Here is an 18474-nt window from a genome sequence, read left to right on the forward strand (position 1 = left end):
ATTTTTTACATACTCCTCAAAAAGTGAAGGGGGAGGGGGGCAACTTCATGGTAATTCTCTTTTTTATATGTAAAATTTAGAAAATTAGTTCCTACGGAAAAAAGTTAAGCCCCCCCCCCCTTCCCCCCGACGATGCTACGTGCCTGCGTTGAGATAAAATATAAAGCAATCATTTTCAAACAAGAAATTGAATTAAATAGAATTAGAATTTACTACTTTCTGTTTTAATTTCTTTCTTTGTTGTATCGTTTGTTTATGTTTTTGGGTTGCTTGCCATTCGACCACGACGGTATTTTTTGCAATCAAAAAGACAGTGCCTTAAAACAACAACTGGAAACTCATTTGACTATATGCTAATTTTTCCTGAATCAGCAATATTTGAGTAAATATCTGGTTCTAATTGTGGTATATTTCTCTAAATGAATATTTAATCATCTCTAATTTGATTCTTATCAATGAATTGATTTTGTCATATTTATTTATAATAAATTTAAATCAGTTATAAGGAAAGTAACCATGTTATATAGTCTTTAACATTTTATTTGGAGGGTGGGGGGGGGGGGGGGGTCCGAAGCTTTTATTTTTATCTTTGTTCCATATTTAATAGACGCATGGTTAGCAAACAAACAGCAAACACCTTTAAAGGCCTCACCCCAGCGTTCTTAGCGGGTTTTTTAATAAGCCAAACTTGTTTTATATTAATATGTATTTGATTTCTTGAAAGCATGAATACTGTATTATAATAATAATGCAATACTTTAAGAGACTGTTTCCAGGGACCTTCGCTTGTGATTTAAATGTACCAAAAAGGTCTCCCGACGAATAATGCTTATTTCAACGTGTATGTTGAGTTAGATTCATGAAAAACAATTATTTTTAATGCGATTTAAATTTATATGCTCTGTTTGAAATTATGTTATCATTATATTTAGCTTCTAGGTAAGTTTGTAAATTGATAATTGTAAATTAAATATTGAACCTTCTATGTTTTAGTCTGCGTTCTTTTCCTAAACTTTCTTTTTTAAACACTCATTTTTATCGCTGATCATCTTGTTATTAACTAATTCAAATTTTCAATGATTTAGACCTAGGAACCATATGCATCGGTTCTAATACACCATCGTCAGTAAGTAAAAGAGGAAGTAACTTCGATTCAGTCCTGGTCAATGATCGCCGCATGAACTAGTTGTACTTTTCTTATACCTATGTTGCTAAGGCTACATGTACTTTTTGTCCTCATCAAAACACATCAATCAGCTGACAAACAAACGCAGACGATCCAACAGGGAGCTAGGACTTGTAGAGAGAACCGTAAACTCAACGTACTCAAACCTAACATGTCATTTACTGCCCGTAAAACTCATATATATTTCCCATTACTTTCAAAGTATATGATATATCAATTATTCTACAAGGAAGATAACTTTATCAAAGTGAGGTAAAACTGGTGTTGTTTATGAGAAAATTTCGGTTCCCGCGCACTCATTCAATAAATAATTGAACGCCCGTGACACAAGAAAAGGAGCCCAATACATCACATCGAATCCGCGTTTTGTCGGGTCCGTCACCCTCCTACCGTAAATCTTCGCCAATTTGTCCGAGTAATAAGATTCAGGGATCTCTGGGTGGGAACAAAGTGCAATTAGGTTCTGTCTTGCAAGCTGTCACATGGCCAACACATGACGATCCTATGTTGTACAACACGATTTATCTATGTAAGTGACATTAATTTTAAAATATATATTAATTTGAAATACCCAATGATCAATAGTGGTATAATTATTGTAGATATGACTGTAACTACATTGGACCATTGCAAACAAGAGTTAAATATTGTCAGTTGCAGACGACACTGGACAAGATTATACAGTACTCCTATCACGTGGTCTTCATTTTCCAGGAGTACAGAGGGGTCCCGACCGACAATATGACAGAACTATAAAGGATTCTTTTTCGCCTAGTCGACAGGGGTCTAACTAACCCAAATATCAAGAAACTAACGTAAATACTAATTAGCACACTTACTCTTTACAATAATCAAATGTAAAGTAGGCCATGTTTTTTTTATCTTCCTCCTACTTAGTACACAGCCAATATATTTTATTTTAAAGTCACTCAGGTGTACTATTGCAATTGGTCTTCGTCCGTCGTCGTGCGTTAACAATTTTACACTTAACATCAAGGTTTGATTGCTTTAAATTTCAGTTCACCCTGCTTACGCACGGGTAATGCAAAGTTTATAGAAATTTTAAAAACTACAAAGCCAACTATTGCGATTTTTGGTTTGAAGCATAGGGAAATCTAAATAGTGAAATTCATGACTCTACCACCATCGGAGCGCCACAGTCGGGGCCAAACATGCAAAAAGCCAATTTTTCAAAAACTTTCTACTCCCACACGTGTGAATAAAAAAAATGGACGCATGGTTATGATGTCCACGAAGCCCTATACAAAAATTGAAATTCATGGCCCCTGGGTCAGAGGTTTAGGCTCTAGGGTGGAGCCATAATGACCATATACATGTGGTAAAAATATATCAAATCTTAGAGAAACTTCTTCTCTACTCCTTATATTTTTGTTATAAACTAAATGTATGGTTATGATGTCCATGACGTTTTCTGCCTAAATTATGAAATTCATGACCCCTGGGACAGGGTTTAGGCCCTAGGGTGGGGCCAATATAGCCATATAGTGAAAAGGTATTTAATCGTAGAACAAGTGAAAAGCTGTCAATGTGACAGCAAACCGGGTTTTCATTAATGTGAATTGTATCCATAATCCATGTCAACCCGTATCCAGTGAAATGGAGTACCCTATATGTGCAATATTTTGCAAAAAATGACTATTAAGTTCAAAAGCTGGTTTTTTTTCTCAAATTATCGGATATCAAAATCGGATATTGGAAAACCCGGTTAAAAACTGTTCCTTTACTCTCACGCATGTGCGGAAAAAACCCCCTAAATGCATGGTTATGATGTCCACGGACTCCTCTATCCATGTTGTGAAAATTATGGCCTCTGTGTCAGGGGTTAAGGCCGTAAGGGGGGGGGGGGCAATATGACCATATAGTGTTAATGCATATACATGTACTGTTTAAAAATCTTCTTTTCTACTTTGACACATCTGTAAAAACTGACTCTATAATTATGTTAATCAGGAAGTCCTCTATCAAACTGTAAATTTCATGTCCCAAGGAGCATGGGTTTTGCTGTAGGACAGGGCCAAATGGATATAATGTTTAAAAATTATCTTGTCTACCCCCACACACCTGTACGAAAAACTGAATTTATTATATTGTAGACCAGGAAGCCCTTTACCAAAATTATAAATTCCATGTCCTTCGAGGACCGACTCTAAGGCGGGGCCAAACTAGTCATATAGTGTTAATGAATTTAATGTTTAAAAAATCGACCTCTTTACTTTTGCTGGTACTGAATAAAACCTGACTGCTTATAAAAAAAGAAAATAATTTTAAGCCATCCATCAAAATTTTAAATTACATGTCTTCCAATATAGGGATTTGAATCTAGAGCGGAACCAAAACACTCATACAGTGTATAGGATAGGGGTTCTTAATGCAGGGTGTGGCCAAATGGTCATTTAGTGTTAATGTATATAATGTTTAAAAAACGACTGCTGACCTAGAATAAAAACTGACTGCATATCTAAAAAAATATATATTAACCTGTCATCTTTAATATTTCATGTCACCTACACGTAAGGCAAGGGTTAAGGCCGGGAGAGTGGGTGTATATTTGTCTTACTATTTTACTCTGCTCAGGAATTTCAAAAAAAGAAATGAGTAAATCCAGATACTAGTATTTAGAAGAGAAAGAATAACGCTGTCTATCAAAGTTAAGATATTGTGAAAGCACTTGGAAAGAGTTCAGGAGGGAGCTTTGTAGCGGTTAATGGAGTTATCTTCCCTTGCTTCTTCATAATAGAGTTATCTTCCCTTGGTTATTCATACCTGTATTTAGTAATTAATCATTGAATATAATGTAATTAGGAAGTTGTATAATCAAAAGAGTATGCAAGTATTTTTATCATTTGAAACAAAAACTTTCTAAATAAACAGGCTTGTTAAAAGTAATACATGTAATTGGCTAATCAAAATCACTGATAAGCAGTACATGTAAAATGATTTTGGTATAAATGCCAGATGGTGATTATCCTTCACCGATGGTTGAATATTTTTAAAAACTGGAACAGGAGAGATAAATAACACATTATAGCTTTGAAAGCGTTTTTTTAAAATGCCCACAGGGAACGTTTCAGAATCTGTTTGGCTCATGTGAATGGGGAATGGGAGGTTGTTTTAAATAAAACATGTATACTAGCCACCTTGTTTTATTTTATCTATGAAAAGATGCATATAATGTACATAAAACCTATCTTTGGGAGTTAACAAATATATGAGAAATCTATTTCCTATCAGAGTCTTGCACCTTTTCAATATCAGGTCACGCACTCTATTATGATATTGTAGTTTTTCTCTAAAATTATAAGTTTCATAGTTCTTTTTGAAAGATATCGGGCAGAGAGGTTGTCGTCTCTATAATATATTTCAACTTTTCTACCCCAGAATGAATTATTTAATTAATTAAATGCATAAACATCCTCGACAAGTTTGTGTATGGGCTATGGTACTCAGTTGACCGTTAAGGCATATTGGCTTCTTGTTATTCACATGTACATATACAATTAACGATTGAAATCAAAATATACCACATGGAGTAAATTATATGAAAATCAAGACAAATCAACGCAATTAATCTTGTTTGATTTGTCTAGATAAGAAATTTAAGTAAAGAATCATAAACATGCCTGGACAAATTTCGTTTCCAATAATTCCATTTTCTTTGGTCTAATTTGAAAGTACATGACGTTGTATATGAAATAATTCTGGTGAGACAAATTCCCTCTTTCTATATTGTTATTATAAAGTGACAAGTAGCGGTAACATGTGTTTCCATGTATTGTGTCTCTTATTTACGGTTGTTGCCTCACTTGATTTAACTCTGGTCATAATAGTAATTTGTTTTCAGACTCTTTGTTATATCTACATACACGAGCTCCAGATCTTCATTGGTATATATAACATAAACAACAAATGGCTCGTTCCTTTTGAACTTGAAACTTATTATTCAAGGTTTCTGATCTGACCCTCAAATAAACAGCACAATGACCTTTCTCACTCAAACTGCTGGCTTCACTAGTACTTATTCTGAACCTTAGAACTTTTCACATCTCGCTAAGCTGGTTTTCCTTCCCTTGTTTAACTTTTATTTTGCCAATTCTATCATATTCATTTGGACCTTATTGAGTTCAATGTATTACTTTCCTGCAGTCTGATTATGTTCCGCGACAGTGTGCAGAAAATTCTCGACCTTAAAATCTGAAATGGTTAGCCTCTGATTATTTTGCTTGAGAGCTCTGAAATTGTTTGTGCAGTATATTCATTAACTATCACTGTTGGGGACTTTTTTCGTGAATGCCTCCATATCATTTACCTACATTGCTGATTTCGATGCAAGCTGATTGAATTCTAATCAAGTTAAGTATTCTCACTCTGAATTAGGACAATTAAAGTAGTGGCACATGTACTAGACATCAAAGATAAAAGTGCTAATCCATTGTCTTAATGTTCTACTTGCATCATCGAAGGAATGATGATTAATCCACTCCTTTTCCTTTTCAATATATCAAAAATATCTTAAAATATCTGCGAGCATTTGAATAAGCATACATGTACATATTATAACACTTAGAAAATACCCGTTACCAATATTTGACGTTGCTAATAAAGTGAATTTACTTCAGAGTCTTTGAACAGCTTTTAATTAGCTAAAAATGAATAAAAGAAGAATCTATTATTCAATTTGCTTCAGTCATTGAGGTAGAAAATTTTAATTCTACAATTACAATTTCCGAAAAGAAATACCCCCGGTACTACAGTTCACTGCTTTCACCAAGTTATTTGCTAGAAAGTACATGTAACTGAAAAAAACCTCTATAGCTAATGTTTTGTTTAACTTAATTCTAAGCAACACCATTTTCAGTTGACGGAAATTAACAATAAATCTTAAATAAATAAAATCGCATTTTTAGTACAGTATAGAGATCAACATACAAAGTTGTTAAGATTTAGGTTTTTTTTTTATCTCGTCTGAATATACATGTATGGTGTGTCATTGTAGCCCTGTGTCATTCATATCAGGAAAAGTATAAAAATGACTTTTATAGTTGATATGGTAATATTTCATCTCTGAAACAAAATTAACTTCCACCTTTAAGTTATCTCCGCCAGTTTAGTCCTTCGTTAGTTTAATATGCAATTCAGTGAATTAGAATACTGAATTTCATATTTAAATTACAAGAAAACTCTGCAAATATGTGGAAAAATATATTTATTGATAACAATGTAATGCATAGAAAAATCAATTCATTGAAAACAAGTAACGATCAAGTCCTACCACAATAGTAAACAACAAAATAGAACAAAAGATGCAACCGTCCTGGAAATGACACAAGTAATGACGATGCAGACGATTCCTGTGATTTTACGACTCTCTCTGAAATGGAAGAATTAAATATTCCATTAATTAATGAACAACAAATTACCAAAATCTATGAATTTGATAAGAACTGAATTTTCAAAAATTCAATAATAATTTTAAAACAAATAAGGAGCCGATAAAAAATAAGGAAGGAAAAGCAAGGTGAAAATAATAGAGTGAAACTCCATGGTACCACTGTACAGCTAAATTAATACAGCGACTATAAGTATGTGTCTTACCGAAAGACCTAGCATTCGAATTTCATAGATTTCCCTTCTCACTTCTATCAATATTTTAAAATCATATTATAATCATTTCCTTTCTAAAATTTATTGTAAATGGAGATGGTATAATTGATGATGTAAATTGTCTTACCTTCGCTATCTGTTCCTCGCTTAGAGTTGACCGACCTTGCTGCAAAATAAGTAAAACACAAAGTCAGTACAGGTAAAAAATGAAATCTGAGAAATGTTGTCTCTTTGAGAGATGGATGGATGAAGACTAGACATTCTACACATCTAATAATGACGTCTAAGGACAATTATAGTGTAATGCTACGTGGAAACAACATACAGCAGTACCAGGGAGATTTCACAATACAACAGCTGATGACCAATCAAAATCAAAACAACATTGCCCAGTTTGGCGTGTTTGGTAAAGTGAAATTTTGACGGAAGCTTAATGCAAATTGTGAAAGACTCTCTGTGATTGAGGGTAACAATGCAAACCGCCATGTATATTATGTATAATCATATAAAATGGCTAGTTAGTGCATGGAGTTCGAATGAATTGTGTTGTATTATGTTTAAAATATTCCATATTTGGTGCTTTCAATACAAATAGAAATCCTCAATTCAAGCATGTCAATTATTAAAATATATTCAGTTTAATGCACAATTTATTATTTGGTTTGCAATTCTCGTATGAATAGAAGCAATACAGAATAGTAAAATAATATCAAAAATCTAATACACAAAGCAACCTAAAATTTAACGACACCATCCTTACCACTCAAAACATGAATTTTTGTGTTGGTGATCTGAGATTCAGAAGTCCGACAAACATAGGTTCCGGCATCCTCGAGCTGCGCATGCGTAATAGTAAGTTTACTTATGATCACTTTTTCTACAAATGATGAATATTTTGTTATTGTGGTCCGCGAGTTTTCTCTGACTTTATGTCCGTCAATGAACCAGTCAATGTCGCCTGTGGGGAAATCTATGGCTGTGGCATTGCACATCACAGTTATTGTACGACCTACTTCAACAAAGTTGGAGCTGGTCGTAATGTATATGTCTGCAAAAAGTGAAAACAAAGAAAAAATGACAACATCAACGTCATTCCGTTGTTTCTAAACACCGAAAATTAATAAATAAAAGAAAATGACAACCACACAATTCTATAAAGGCTTTGAAAGGTTCAATTGTCAATGCAAACATCTGGAAAACATCATCAATAAAAATGAATAAATATCATTGGTCTATTCAAACATTTACGTTTTTAATGTTAAACAAATTAAAATTTAAAATCATGCCAGAAAATATCTACTTGTTAGGACGGATCAATGTGCAAAAATACAGAAATTCAACAAATAGAACGGTTTCAATCTTCATTGAATTGTAAATCGATGGTACAGCTAACTTTAACTTCATTAATCCTTGCAACTCTAACAAATATATTTTAAGTAAGATGCGTTAAGTTTGGTAAATATAACATTTCTCCAAACCTCATTTGTTATTCTGTAACACAAACATTGTTCATCAAGTTGAAACATCGATGTCAATAAAGATACTGAAAGCTATAAAATTAGACGAATCGGCTGGAGTGTTTACCTGGTGGGGACATTGTTTTCTGTGTCGTTGTAGATGGTGGCTCTTAAAACAATAAAATAAATAAAATATATATGCATAAATTAAAAATTCTTTATAACACACACATGTCACTTAAATAAGCCAATGAAACTTGTCGATTTAATTGTTTTATCATCCAATAGAAATGGAAAAGACAGGCTGTCGTGACTCCATGCTTAACCCGATCGCGAGAATGAAATCTCAAGGGAAGCGACACAATAACACGTTTATCTGATCGATTGATTGGTGCCTGATCACACAATTAGTTTACACAGTAAATGATGAATGAAAACAGCACCAGTTCAAAGACAGTGCAGCCCCCTGAAAGATAAAAGAGTGCCTATCTCGAGATAGATGCAATATGTGCATGTTGTACTGTTACAAACTAAATTGTGGTATGTCATGAAACGCAGTCTGTTGCCATCATGCGTTATGTGTCCCCAGACCCTCAAGACACCCCCCCCCCCCAGTAGAAGTCGACCAGCAGGATGCAGTAGCAAGTTTCAAAATAACAAAAAAATTCGTAGATTCAAATAGGGGCACTGCTTTTTAACATCGCACACTGATGGCATTACATTCAATTTTGAGAACCATAACACCTACAACAGTCAATATATTTGAACATATCTATCAATGACATTGTCATTTATTTAAAAAAAAGAAGAAGGGAGACATTATCTGGAGATCTTCCCAAAACAATATAATTGTCTGTTGCTTTAGTGCTCACTTGACATCAGACATAAGATACAAAAATACTTTCAATAGACGAATCGCAGGCAAATCAAAACTTGCAACACTGAGAGAAACCAGACTCCAGACACACTTACCAAGGACATTGAGTAGAACGAGCCTCCTGGAGCCCGCTCTCTCTTTGGCACTTATTTGGCATTCGTACACACCCGCGTCATTCACATTCACGTTCTTAATCATCAGATTCCAGCTGCCTCGATATGGAATATGTTGCACGTGATATCTGTCGTCTGGTATGTAAATGTCCAGACCCACTGTAATAGGGTGAGGCTGAGAAGTACGCCTCCATACCACCTGTAAAGATAGATATACGAAAAGAGGGTACCAAGTGTTGTCAAACCTTAATAATCCGCACAGAATCATTCGATCATCAATAGATGTATAATGTTGTTTTAGGAATCTGTAGATCAACTATATCTTGACCAGATGGAAATGAAAGCTCCTGAAAACTGTGAAAAAAAACCCTTGACATACTAATACCTAGTTTCCTGGAGATGTTTTTGACTTATCGTTCTTGCCTTTAAAAGCCACTGTTTTCAATACCTTGAGTTTAAGCCAAGTTCACAAATTCATGCAAGTTGTTGATGATTTGTTTTATGTTTGATAATGCAAAGGTTTCATAGTACAGCTGCAATAGTGAACCATACATTCACACACCTTTTGCTGTTTTGTTATGCGTTGCAATTTGTATATTTTTTCTACAACAACAGCAGTTGAAATCAAAAGAGTTCCTTTGACCTTGACCTCCAACGTATGGCCTTGTAAAATGCATCAGAAACACTCTTTTGTTGTTGACAGCTTACCATGGGTTTGCAACCGTCGGCCTGACACAAATTTTTGCTTCAAATTTTACATTAACCTTTACAATGATTCTTGGTTATTACATGAAGCTCATCATTGCGTGTGAGTTAGTAATGTATAACCAAAATACTAAGAACCAAGTAAATATATCTTTAGAATTTTATGAAATACACGCATTTAATCTTCTTCAAAATTCTACTTAGCTCCATTTTTTCAATGAACCTTTTTAAAGCGTAGTTGTTGACTAAACACAGAGGAAATTACTAGTATAATGATTCAACTGAATACTATTGAAGGTTTTGTACTATTTATATTTGCAACAAAACAAGGGACATACGTATTGAGCGTACACATGAAGAGTGTTAAACCGGCAGAAGACTTAACAGCATGTGGAAACATTTTCTAGAATATAAATATACTTGTAAAATACTGTTATTTAAAGTTGTGGCAAATTAAAGGTAATGACAATAATAATTATTTGCACATTAAAGGTAACGTAATTTGTGGTGTCAAATAAGCAACACTTATGATAATATTCACAGATCGTATAAAATAATTTGTGATTAAAAAAGTAAAAGCTTGTGACTTACGATAGTATTTACACATGTCAAGTGATTTGCAGTTGAAAAAGTATAAACGCTTGTGGTTATATTTACACATGCAAAATGACTGCTAGTGATAGCAGTGCTCCGCTGACATATATTTTAATTCTTACAATTAGAATATGCAGTCAGAAGGACAGCAGACAGACAGGTTAAACAACAAAGGAAGCAGTCAGGTTCTGCTGCTATGATATGTAAAAATAAAAGATTGACACTAAACTTAATAAGCCTATTTTGCATAATATTCATATTCTGCTTGAAACCTACTGTTTAAGTTACGATTACGAACACAATAAAGTGCATGCTGTAATTAGTGTATAGTAATCAAACTGCATTTTACTTAGAAAACTAAGCAGTTCAAAACAAAAAAGTTCATGTTAAAAATCATCTACATAAAGTTTGATCACGTGAAGAACATTCACGGTGTTTTCTTGTGTCTGTATATATGCTTTTGATTGTAGGTAAGATTTTTTATTAATCAAAGTAACTGTTAATTAGTACCACTGATTATCAGATTTACTGTAAATCAGAATAGCTGTTAATCAGATCTATGTTTGTCAGAATTACTGTAAATCAGAACTACTGTAGTCAGAATTTTAAAATTTTAATGAGACATTTAATCAATATATTTCCAGATTTTGGGGTTTTTGGTATCATTGCTGTATAAAAGGTGAACACAACATAAAAATAGAACTTCCACTCAGGATATTTTTAAATATAAAAAATGTGCTTATCATATTTCTTTAAGAGATCACATTTTGAGCATTAAAGTTAAGCATTATCAAACAGGAAATCAAAAATGTAATGTTTTCCTAAGATACCGGGTATCAAAATAAAGATAAGACTTGAACAAGCTTACAATTTTGCTTATTTATTAAAAAATGTTGCTAAAAAATCAAAATAAACAAAACTTGAATTAATGCAGATTAATTCACTGTCTGTTCATTTTACACAAACGCTTTTTTCTGGATATCATTGATTTGAAAAAGTGAAGCCATATAACTGTTATTTTATGTTTATTGTTATTTTATGTTTATTGCACCATTGTTTGAAAGAAGAAATTACTGAATCACTGTAATAAAAGAGTCCGTATTTGTGTTAAACCGAAAATAATTTAGGATTGAAGTATGAACGAGTTGGAGCAGTTATTTCTGGTGGAAACAGAAGCAACTGACATTTGGCTAGTAGTACCATTTATATAAGTGTTTATCAATTCATGAGGCAGCAACGGACGACACATCTAGTTGTTACAGTTCTAGATGAACACAAAAAATTATAGTTTCTGGAATCAAACCAAGGAAAGACAAGTGTTACCAGTTATAGGTGTGGAGTAATTTGTTGTAATTACACGGCATCTTTGAGGAGGACAGGGTGCGTTGCAGCGTTGTGATTGTATGTATATTATGTATCGCCTGACTATTTATTTCATAAAAAAGGAAGGACATAATATCACATTTTTCCAATGCACTTTGTCAGAGAGGTTCCTTTTCACTTCAGAGGAACAAGTTTGGACCACCAAATGGGATTTCTAACATTTTAAATCTCTCATTCCGGCAATTCGCTGTGACAGACTTTGGTTAAGTTTCGTTATTCGCTCTCTTGTTGTTTCAAATGTTCGTTGATAATAAATATTACGAGAACTTTCGGAGAAAACTCTAGTTATCAGTACTGCAACGACTGTGCTTGATAAAAAGCCCCATTTCCCCTGGTGTCAGATATCCCTATCTCAGAGGAAACCGGTTTAAGGGGGCGTGAATTTATGTCTTAATTGTGAAAAACCTGTAATGAAAAAGTCTAAAATAATTTTATCAATTTTTCATTTGGAACAAAATCTTATTCACTTTTCCTTGTTAGTTTTGGTAATCGGTTCCCAGTTAACAGAAATGACATAATTACTTATTGCGGAATCTGGGAATATCTTTGAGGTCTGTTCCCAGATGCCTCTTTTAAAATAATTACCAAGCGTGCTGCCAGCGACAACTCATGATTTGCTCAGTACATTTCTTCGATAGTAATGTTTTAAACCGTGTATGGTTTAAATTGTACAATTTTGTAGAACAACTATTAGTGAAGGATTCAATTTCTCTTTAAAAATCAGCCAAAAAAAGCGAATTTCATATTGTCAGTCTGGTCCCACCGTCACCAAAATTTTCCAATCGCTCAACTCAAATCCCTGCATAAATTTGAGGTCAAAACACAGACTTGAGGCTGAGTATTGTTTTAAAGGGGCATTGTCACGATTTTGGTGAAATTCTATTTTTCTGGGTTTTTTTTATTTACAATGCTGTAGGGATGCATTTTTTATGATAAAATGATATTTCAGAGTCAGTTGTTAAATTATAAGCATGATACAGAGCTTACAATTCTTTGTCATGTAAACAAGGCTCGTGCCCTGTTTTGTTTACATAGGTTCAAAATACGAGTAAAACATATTTTTCAAGCTGATTTGTCTATCTTCTTATTCATTTTTAGGATAGATTAAAAAGTTTTTAACGTTTAACACATTCAATTTAGATCTAAATTTGGAATTTTCACTTTAACATTCAAATTGTAAACAAAAGCTTTGTTTACATAGCAAAGAATTGCAAGCTTTGTAACTTGCTTATAACTCAACAAATGAGATTAAAATTTTGGTTGCATATTAAAAATGTCTTACCGAAGCATTGTAAACATTAAAATTTGAAAAATAATTTTTGATCAAAATCGTGACCATGTCCCTTAAAACAAAGTGCCATATATCTAACTGTACTATTATTCATTGTTGGTTTTTCTTATTATTGCATTCTAGGGCGGGGCTCTACTCACCACTTTGGTGCCCAAGTCCTTGATTCTACAGTACAGCGTTGCTAGGTCTCCAGCCGTGTAGGTATAGTTAAACTGGATATCCATAAACTCCGTGGACTGATGATGCTGACACAGCGATATGCCTGAATTAAAAAAGTATGAATCAGTGTCATCCAGAAGGCGAGAGATATGTGTTAATGAACTCAATATTGTTTTTCAGATTTATGAGATACGAGAGAGCTGAGTGATTTGTATGACTACTGACATTAATTGGCATGTTCTTCGCTTTAAAAGCTGGATGGGGATATGATGTGCACTTGTGGAGCCAATATCTTTAATTGAACCACAGGTACTTTATACAGGACGATGTTTATGGTCATTTTTGCCTATTCTCTTTGCATAACTTTTAATTTGACAATACGGTATCAAACTTGTACCTATATTAAAAACTATTTACATGCCATTCATTTTCTTTTAAGAATCGACTCTTCCTTTTCTTAAATACTGAAAACGTACGGGAAAATGTTTTCTGCATCCTTTCATCTATAATACATGAGGATGTAGTTTCTACGTTTTTCATCTTTAATTACAAACTAGAAGAACATATGCAATAACAATCATGACTATATTGAAGCAGTAAATATGTTTTGTTTTTAATTTTCGGAATGGATCTACAATGTTGAAATGCAAAAACATACGGGTGCACAAAATCAGGTTTAATTTTGAAAAGAATGCCTCCACCTTTTTGAGCGCTTCCATGATCCCGATTTACCTCATTCCTTCTTGCGCTGTGAATGTTATGGGAACGCACGTTGGTGCAGGAGAAAATTTTAAACTGGCAGACTTCCCGGAAAATAATTAGACATAATTTATCAGTGAATCAACAATAGAGCATGAAACATATTTTTCATGGAGATTGACTGAAGATTCACTCAGAGTGCGAATATATCCGCCCCAGACATTGAATGAAAACTCGGAAAGTATGAATGAAGCGATATTTGGATAATGAATAAGGAGTGAACCTTCCCATACTTTAGTTAAAAAATGTCTCCTGGAGCGCCATCCACATGCTTTAGTTCTTAATTGCAATCAAGATATTTCATAAAAGAGATAACCGCTAATCATGCAAGATAAGAGTTCATTTATCTCAAAACAAATTAGCAAATGAGTTTATATATCTTAAGACAAGTTAACAAATTTACCAGATATTACACGTCAGTGGTAATTTAGGGAACATTGAAGAATATAGTTCCTTATGACATAACTTCGATATCAGACCATAGAGAATCTAGTTACCCTTTAAGATAACATCAAAGGAAATGTTAAAAGAATCTTTATAAGAATAATAATGGCAAAGTGCACTCTATTCACCAGTGATAATTAACTTCGACTGGCTGGTCATTAGACAGATGTGTGTCTTCTCACACAGTTTGTGTAATGGACGAAAATAAGTGGGCAGAAACTCTTGACCATAGTCAAATTGAAAGAAAGCTCGCACCTGTTCAATATATTCTACAAAACAATTCCCCAAATACATTGAATATTTCCGTAAAAAATCTATGATAATTCGTTTGGATAATGTTTCCTCCAAACTAAAGAAAATAAGTTAGTTTCTTGAAAGAGTTAAGAGGTATTGGGAGATGAAAAAATATTGTAAACGATATTGCAGCTGGTATAAAAGATATTATCGAAATTCTAGCTTAGATGGCACAGTTCCGATACCAAAGTGTTTTTGATCACATCTGTCAAAATAGACGGTAGATGATGTCAGAATTGGAGGACAATTGCTGCAGTAATTGGCTGCATTTGATTATTGAGCTCAATATATCACCGGCGGGAAGGGTAATTTAATAGTCACAATCACATAAAATTTTCCGATTGGTTATAAATAAAAAATAAGGTCCATGTTAACTGAAGCCACCTAATTTCCTGTTGGTTTTCTTTGCTAAGCGATCTGTTTCCTGGCTTTGCCCTTTCTCGACTTTCAGTTAGAATTCTTATATGATTCGTCCTTAATTTTTCTATAGAATCAGTTCTGGTAATGAAATTTGTAATTTGAGATAGATTATTAAGTTTGAAAACAGTTGATTGCTGAATACTAAATATTGCTCTTAATATGTTCAATACCATTGGACTTCATATATACATGTACAGGGACAAAGTGACACAACTTCATGATATCTATGATAATCGTAAAGTTAATAAGAACTTTTCGGAAATATTTAATTAAGCATCTAACAACGACAATATATATACACCCGGTATGTATTCATGTATGCATGAATACATACCGGGTGTTAAGGATTTCTCAAAACAAAAACAAAAATAGCCGAAGATGAGTCGTGATCTGTAGAAGAATCCAGTCTGTGCTATTCCGGTGTTAACAGTGATTAATTATCGGAAGTAAGGTTACCGTGTCACACGAACCTCACTTACAAGTACAACCATCATCAAGACATATCACATGATTTAACTCAGTTATTTGATATATTCATTAAGAGAAGCCAATGTTTTTCAAACAAGTAATTGTCGCTGCAACGCTGAGTTTTATACTAATTTTCAGAATTGGTGAAAATTCCAACAGGAAGATTGGTTGGTTTGTTATTTCATATTTTTCAAAATCGTCTTTGTTTAATGCTTCAACAGTTGGTTCTTATTTTGTCTTACATTCAGTGACATAAATGAGGTGTTTCAACACTGAATTTATTTTGACTCTCAAATGCATACCAAATGTCTATAAATCATAAACTTTTATGATTATTGTTCGAGCAAAAATGCAAAATTGTGAAACACATAAAAGATTAATGTCTCTATGATCAAAACCCAACCCTGGTTTAAGTTGATTTTAACATCTTTTTTAAGCTTTCCTTGATGAGCTGCAGAGCAAATGTGTTTATTATTATAGATAATATGTAACAGGATACAACGCTTTTTAATACTTTTGCAAACATGTGGTGGAAATCTATTTTTTAACACTGACGGTTCAATAAAACGCTCCAGTGGGTTAAGTATTGTGTAAACAAACTCTACTTTCTAGCCATAAAGAAAGATATGTCTGTCACAATACTCTTTCGATTGTTTAGTGATGCTGATGAAATTGTTCAATGTTTTTGGCACAATATTTTGTTACAATTGGGGATGGGGCGAATTTGGAGTTTGTTTTAGTTGTTGTTATTGTTGCGCTTTCGCTTCAGAGTGAGAGAACACTGATACAGAGGAATTAGACTGTCAAGTGGTTCCCTGACAGGAGAGGACTTCAGCTTCGTTATAACGTCCCCGAACCCAAATTACAAATCAATTCTCCTTTCCATTGACTTGATTCTTAATTTTCATGGCCAAGACACGTTTATGGGTTATATCCGGACTTTGTCATGAATTTAGTTTTGCTTGAATCACGAAAAAGTTGTTTTTATCTGAATAATATTTTTCAACAACAACATAAAGTTTTAACAAGGAGGTCTGGCAATTTATTTCATAACATCATTTCTGCTCTACACGTACGTCTAGTTGGTGTATATGCGTGTGTTCTAATTTTAAAAAAAGAACCATCTATAAAAAATGTTCAGAATTCACATTCGGAAGTTTTTCGTCAACGTATGCACTTCATATCCTTGACATGAATTCATTATAGCAAGAACACTTTGGAAACCTTGAAGCCTCTTTTAACATTGATCAAAGTGACTATTTCAGGGAGCTCCAAAAGAAATAGTATAATTTCACATCTTATCATCGTCTCTTTTGATGCCTTTGAATTTTCATTGAAAGAAAACAAAATAGATCAAGGAATCTAAGTCGTCATAATCTAAAAAATTCACGTGGTTATAGTTGTGTCTAACTTTAAAGTACATTATGTTTTAGCGAGGAAACCTTGCAATTCTTTCAAATCATGTATTCTTTTTAGTACGTTTGTGTATTACATTGGCTATTTTGATATTTGTTGACATGAATATTAAGTCAAACTTGTATAAATCAATTTGCAAAATTTAAAATTAATATATTTCCACTCGTTCTATCTCAATTTTTTTCTCTTTCAGTAATAAGGTTTGTATAATTGATGAATACCGATAATTTGATCTTACGTTTATTCGCCAAGCACGCTTTAAATATATACATGTACATTTCGATAACAATTTAAATAAATGTAAATATGAACGTCTATAAATTATGTAAATAATATGAATCCAATTTGTCCTCACATTTTATCTTTGAATCAACTGGGAATTATATCATGACGTACGACTGACTAAAATGTATTTTGAGCATGCACCTATCAGGTGTTCCGATCATATCATAGTTCTCCAGCCAGACCAATCACGTTTCTTGGTTTTGAAATCAATAATTTTTTATTGGATTATATGAATTGACATGTGGCTTTGTTTAAATAATTGTCACCAAGTGTTGATTTTTAGACGAGGCTCCATTTCCCATATCTCCCATCATCCGCTTTCTTGTTTTCAACTAATCATTTTACCAGAGCCTGTTATTTTCACACATCCCCCAGCGACCTGTGTTGTAATTTCCACGAAAATTATGGAGACGATGGTTATCTTTTAGCGAGTCATAATAATTATAATTATCTTGACGTTTCATAAAAACGGGTTGATGTGAAAATGAAAACCTGTTAAAATTTGAACAATTACCTGACGCTTGGTCGTTTTAATCTGACTCTGATTAGAGGAGCTAACATAAAGTGTTGAAATCAAATATCAATTTAGTTCGATCATCAAACGATAAAGCGGGCTGAGCACTCGTCTGAGTGTTTCCTCTGTCAGATTTCGTATCAAGCGTTACAATTATCGGGGGGTATTTTACTAGTGTTATCTTGTGGCCGTCTCGATAGCAAGGACTTTGCAACATCTCAAAAAAGCAAACACGTGCTATTTTTATGTGCTAATGATAGAAATACTTAGTCTATGTCGATTTTTTAAGACGATGAACATATTGTTTTTGTGTTGAGAAATCGTTGTATGGAGTGAATATTTTTTCTTCATCTTATTAGAAAACCAAGAGTTTATTTCCCAAGACAATAAAAACAGCGAATACTGATATTCGTTTCTTCGCTTGTGATGAAAATATAGTTTTCCTTTGCCCATCATTTGGTTAATATAACAGACATTTTAATTAACT

At 33.4% G+C, this 18474-nt stretch overlaps 1 protein-coding gene across 2 annotated transcripts in view; it reads right to left on the reverse strand.

Moving 5' to 3' along the window:
• Positions 1-6393: 6393 nt before the first annotated feature.
• Positions 6394-18474, reverse strand: part of LOC105333098 (neural cell adhesion molecule 2) — a 42215-nt gene continuing 30134 nt past the window's right edge. For both annotated transcript variants that reach the window (XM_066088553.1, XM_066088554.1), the window contains 6 exons: positions 13369-13490; positions 9238-9454; positions 8393-8434; positions 7569-7856; positions 6936-6974; positions 6394-6575 (listed from right to left, as the gene is read on the reverse strand). In XM_066088553.1, the coding sequence (XP_065944625.1) occupies positions 6466-6575; positions 6936-6974; positions 7569-7856; positions 8393-8434; positions 9238-9454; positions 13369-13490 (818 nt within the window). In that variant the 3' untranslated portion in view covers positions 6394-6465. The remainder of the gene's footprint in view (positions 6576-6935; positions 6975-7568; positions 7857-8392; positions 8435-9237; positions 9455-13368; positions 13491-18474) is intronic.

Source organism: Magallana gigas, chromosome 6, assembly GCF_963853765.1.
Source record: "Magallana gigas chromosome 6, xbMagGiga1.1, whole genome shotgun sequence".
In the NCBI taxonomy this organism is placed as follows: Eukaryota; Metazoa; Mollusca; class Bivalvia; order Ostreida; family Ostreidae; genus Magallana; species Magallana gigas.